This window comes from Bombina bombina, chromosome 6 (assembly GCF_027579735.1).
Source record: "Bombina bombina isolate aBomBom1 chromosome 6, aBomBom1.pri, whole genome shotgun sequence".
Classification (NCBI taxonomy): domain Eukaryota; kingdom Metazoa; phylum Chordata; class Amphibia; order Anura; family Bombinatoridae; genus Bombina; species Bombina bombina.
Genome location: NC_069504.1, coordinates 1080062185 through 1080068184, shown reverse-complemented (window position 1 = coordinate 1080068184; position 6000 = coordinate 1080062185). Strand labels below are relative to the sequence as shown.

General features: G+C 36.5%; 1 protein-coding gene across 1 annotated transcript in view; it reads left to right on the top strand.

Annotated features, from left to right (window-relative positions):
* The first annotated feature begins 1550 nt into the window (after positions 1-1550).
* Positions 1551-6000, top strand: part of SLC13A4 (solute carrier family 13 member 4) — an 83747-nt gene continuing 79297 nt past the window's right edge. The window contains exons 1-2 of the mRNA XM_053719690.1: positions 1551-1622; positions 1718-1891. Of these exons, the coding sequence (XP_053575665.1) occupies positions 1551-1622; positions 1718-1891 (246 nt within the window). The remainder of the gene's footprint in view (positions 1623-1717; positions 1892-6000) is intronic.

Sequence of the window (6000 nt, the reverse complement as noted above, 5' to 3'; positions counted from 1 at the left end):
AGATAGTGTTTTACATGTGTTTTGTGTTACTTTTTTTTTAACCTTTACCGTTTACTTCAGGTCTGAAGTTGTGCTAAATATTCTAGTGGAGTTTGGCTTTTGCTCAAGTGCAAACTATAGCTTTCAACTTGTAATATGAGAGCAAGTTAGTGTGGTTGCAATATCCATTGTAAGTATAGGTTGCACTTGAACGAGGTCAGCCTCGCTAAACCTTCTCTGATTAACGCGCTTAACCATGGACTTGTAATATTAAAGTTGTGCGCTTATGGGAGTGGGGTCCAGCAATTGGTTATTTTGCAAACGATATCATTAGCGTGTAACTTGTATTCTAGTCCATGGTTTTAATATTCAGGTGGAAAATAAAGATTAAATATAGAAATAAAGATGCTATCTTGGTCAAGCTTCTTTTAAAGGGACATTATACACTCATTTTTTCTTTGCATAAATGTTTTGTAGATGATCTATTTATAAAGCCCATAAAGTTTTTTGTTTTTTTAAATGTATAATTTTGCTTATTTTTAAATAACATTGCTCTGATTTTCAGACTCCTAACCAAGCCCCAAAGTTTTATGAAAATACCGTCAGCTACCTACTTCAGCTTGCTCCTGTTTGTGTAAAGGGTCTTTTCATATGCAAAAGAAAGGGGAGGGGTGTGTGTCTTATTTTGCACTTGCAGTGGGCTTTCCAGCTACCTTTTCAACGGAGCTAAACTGTGAGCTTCTATGTAAGTTTTTAAACAGTTTTATACTGGATTTTTATATCAGTCTCTGTGCATCTTATTCTTTATAGTAGTGTCTATTACATGCAGTTATATGAACATGAGTGTATACTGTCCCTTTAAATCTATTGGGATCTAACATTTAAAGAAAATGATTGTTTAAAACCAGTCCTTGCAGCTTAAATTCCTGATTTATTCTGCATTATTATTTATGCAAAATTATGCTAATGAGCATTGCCAGTATTTATTTCCCAAAAAGGTGGCATTGGCATCCCGAAACCTGGTTTATAATGCATATGTGGGGTAGTAAAAAATATATTTTATTTTGGGATTTAAAATAAGCTCCAAACGACAATGGAAGCTAATGCCATTATATAAATAAAGCTGACCGAGAACAGAATTAGATGGGGGGGTTTCTGAGTTACAGAGTAAGTTCTCAACTGACATAAAAAAATGATGAGTTGAGAAATGACCCACATAGCAGGGAAATAGATAATATAATGAGAAAAAAGTACAATATTTAGTGAAGTGATGATAGGTGAAGTTATATTAGATAAAAAGGGCACTGAGAAATGTGTCAGTCTGAATCTGAGCTCTAAGATTGGTTAAAGCAATGAGAACTTAGGAACACCTGCAGGAACATTTCTAATGTCCTGATGCCCTCAAGCAGATCTCAGCACTAACTACCTAATTGGCATCCAGCATGTATCTGCAACACTAAAAAAAGGCAAAAGTTTGGATAGATGCAATTCAGCTTCATAAATGAATTACTAGAAGTTGCAAGATACCCATCAGAATCAGTGTTCCTATTAATTTAAGTGGCAATGACACAATGACAGCAGGACACATGCCACAGCAGAAGTCTGTACACAAACGTGCCGTGCCAGTGCTGTTTGCAAATGCAGTGATTAGCTGTTGAAGAAGGTGTAATGATCTGTTGCTATAGCGATGACTCAATGAGTATTCGTATTTCTGTGCTAACTTTATTTCTTTTTTTAGACACCTGTGCACTATGTGTTATCTCCTATCTTAAATTCACTGCAGGAATCCTCCTGTGCCTATGTGCTGATAGTGACTGCTGTGTATTGGATCTCAGAGGCTGTGCCCCTTGGAGCTGCTGCCTTGGTTCCAGCCTTCCTGTTCCCAGTGTTTGGGCTGCTCAAGTCCAGTGAGGTCAGAATTAATCTCTTTTGTTCTAGATTATACTATTTATGCTAAATTCTGAATTTAAAGGGACAGTAAACCCAACTTTTTTGAGCTCCCTGTAAAAATGCTTTAGGAAAATGAGTCAACAGTGCAACATACTGTAAAAATGTTATTTATTTTAACTTATTCTGCTGTAAAATACATCTGAAAAAAGCCTACAACACTCTACCCAGTGGTTGCTTGATCAATAAAGTTGCTTTATATGTGCATAATTGGTTGCAGCCAGCAAAAGTGTTAACTAATACTCAAGAGGATTTTCAATAGCTATCCCTACATATGGTAAACATAGAGAATGCAATTTTAAATGGCTTTCCAATTTACTTCTATAATCAAATTTGATTCTCTTGGTATCCTTTGTTAGGGAAGGCTCAGGAGCAGCAGTTGGTGATTGGAAGCTAGTTAGTGGCTGCACATAAATACCTCTTGTCATTGTCTCACCAATGTGTTCATCTAGCTCCCAGTAATGCATCTAGCTCCCAGTAAAGCAAGAACACAAAACAAATTCGCTTACAGATGAACTACATTCTCTATCTGAATCATGAACATGAAATCCAGTATTTTTCTTTTGTGATTCAGACACAGCATACATATTTTTAAAAGTTTCCAGTTAACTCTGTTATCAAATTTACTTTGTTCTTACAGTATTCTTTGTTGAAGAGATACCTAGGTAGGTAGTGTGCACATTTCTGGAGCAGTACATACCATGAAACACTGCTGCCACATAGTGTTCTTGCGAATGTATAACATATATATAAAACTGCTGCCACATATTGCTCCAGTCACATGCACTCTCCTACACCTTCCTACAAGCTTTTCAACAAAGGATACCAAGAGAAATAAGTAAATTTGATAATAGAAGTAAAGTTGTTGGGGTTTTTTAATTGTATGCTCTATTTGAATCATGAATCATGAATTACATTTTTGGGGTTTTATGTCCCTTTAATTTTGACTTTGTCACATCATAATAGAGTTCAAGAAATACAAACCACAAAGGTTTCAATAACAATACAGCTCTCCATTTCGTGTGGTGAATTAAGGGAGGCTATGCATCCCTAACCATTACTATAACAGCTCCAAACTTTGCCAGATGCCCTTCTTTATTTGCCCCTTTCTTAAAGGGACAGTACACTGTAAAATTGTTTTTATATGAATGTATTTTCAATGACTTGCTATACCAACTGCAGAATATAATATTTATGAGAAATTGCATTTTCAGGTTTATTTGTGTATATGAAGTAGCTGGTTTTGTGCTTTTAAACCACAGCCTATTACAATGGGTTGAGCTTCAGGTAATATCAGATCTCATTATGTTATCACTTTGTGTACACATACTTGTGTCCTTATCTTCTATTTGTCTGGAAAACTAAAGCTTAATACTTAGAGAGAACAATGGAAAATTATAATTTTATTACTTAACTATCCTGCACCCCACTTGGAGTGTAATTTCTTCTGCTGGCTGTGTTTATTTAGGCTATTTAGTAGCTGAGACTCTAGTATCAAAACTTTCAGTATATGTTGGGATAGCACAGGGTAAATCAGCTATTTCAAATGCCAAAATAGGGGTAAAGGAGCTACTTGTAAACAATTTAATACACTCCAGAAGGTAAAATAGATCATTGGGAACAATTTAAATGGGAGATCATTTTTGGGAGAATTGTCCCTTTAATGCAGAGCAAGAAGGGGGTAAAGGAGAAAGAGAATTAAAAACAATAAAGAAATAGGTACTAGACCATGAGACCCCTCACCAGTACCCAGTGCACCCCTGATACCCCTGATATTAAAGGGATATGAAAATGTTATTTCATGTTTGAAAAATAATTTTCCGATTTACTTCAATTAGCAAATGTGATTAATTCCTGTTTGGTATTCTTTGTTGAAAGAGCAGTGTTGCATTACAGGAAGCTAGCTTAACACATTGGGTGAACTAATGACAAGAGGCATACATGTAAAGCCACCAATGAGCAGCTAGCTCCCAGTAGCTCAACTCTGCTCCTGAGCCAAACTAGGTATGCTTTTCAAGAAAGGATACAAAGAGACAAAGCAAATGAGATCCTAGAAGTGAAATGGAAAGTTGTTTAAATTTGCATGCTCTATCTGAATCATGAAATCATGAATGAAAACTGTGGGGTTTAAATCCCTTGAGCAACTTGGGGGCTCCCAAGGACTCCCACCCCGGCGATTGGGCCTGCAAAGTGACAGGCATCGCTAGGGCTTCCTGTTACGTGCAGTGATGTCACGCGCAAAGACGCGATGACATCATTGCGCAACTTTATTTAAAAATTACAATGGACAAGATAGGGAAAGGGGGCATGCTGCTTAGAAGCCTGTATCTCAGACATCTAAGCAGCTACAGACCCCCAAGACCGACAGTTAGAAAGGTAATCGCCTAAACTTTCCAACGGTATAAGTCTTGGGGATCTGGGAAAGAAAGAAAAACAAGTAAAAGATTTTTTTTTTTTTAAATAGTAAAGTACAAAAAATACATAAATCCAGCACAGCACTCAAAGGGTTAAAACATTTTAGATGCGGTCAACATATTGCACACCTCATAGTTTATGGTCTTTAAAGGACCGGTAAATACAGTAGATTTTGCATAAAAGACAAAAGAACTTCAAATGAGTAGAAGATTTTGTTTCTGACAAATTTTAAAGTTATATCTATTTTCACTACTCCTGTATTATGTGACAGTCATCAGCCAATCACAAATGCATAAACGTACCTTGTGACAGTCATTAGCCAATCACAAATGCATAAATGTACCATGTGACAGTCATCAGCCAATCACAAATGCAAAAAAAGTGTCAATATAAAAAGACTGTGCACATTTTGTTGGGCAGTTGTTTAAAATGGCTGCTCTATCTGAATCAGTAAAGTTTAATTTTGACTTGAGTGTCCCTTTAACAAACCCTGGGTCCCTTACAAGCTTGATGGTAGGATTCAGTATAGTAAGTCTGTGCAGAGCTACCAGCTGTTCCATGCCTTGCTGAATCGTCCTGGTTGGCTCTCCATTCACAGCTCTCACTCAATTATAAAATCCCTTGTTTCTGTAAATGCAACCAGGAACCACCTAGCCACTCCCCTTAAACGACAATGTCACTGCCTATTGTGACTCCATCCCTGAATACACACAACTCCACCCATGGGTCTCTCATATGCAGTCTAGCAGACCCTGATTGGTTCTGGGAAGTGCTGCGCCCATTGGCTTGTGATATTTATCTTGTTAAATAATTGCTCAAGTTACTTTGTTTATTAAACAATATACAGTTTAGTTGACATTTATAATAGTGCTAAAGTATATTTACTAGCAATCCAAGAAACTTAATAATCAGACTTTAGAAATGTCATTATAAAATGCAGCTATATTTTCTGTACATGATTCTAACAATAATAATAGGAATTACTAGAAGTTTTGGAAGCACTTCCTCTGTCATTATGCATTGTTATGTTAAAGGACAAATACAGTGGGACAATGACATGCTATAATGAATTAGAATTGCTAAGTTTCAACAAAGGATACCAACAGAAAGAGGTAAATTTGATAACAAATGTAAACTGGAAACTTTTTAAAGTTTGTACATCCTGCCTTAGGGTTTTTCAGTTCTTGTTCCCAGGACTTACTAACAAGCCAGAATTTATAGAGCACAAGTAAAATAATTAGCATCTCAGTAACCACGGTTACCAACAAGCTCTTGATAATCATGAAAAACTGTCCTGTTAGTGAGTCTTGACGACTAGAATTTTAAAAAAACGGCTCAATCTGAATCAAATTTAAAGAGACCAGTTACCCAATTGTTGAATCACTTGAAAGTGATGCAGCATATTCTTTAACACTAACTAGAAAATATCCCATGAATGAATATCTCTTTGTAAAAAAGGAAGATATGTTTCTTCAAAATGTCCCCAGTAGATACGTCTTATCCTAAACAGACTTTAAACATCCAATCAGGATGCTAGTCCCAGGATTTGCAAGGGAGCGTGCATCTGGCATGTGCAGGTTTTCCGTCGACATTTGCTCCCTCGTCGACATTTGCTACCTGGATGTGCGCATGCGTACACTTAGGTAATCGTACTTCACA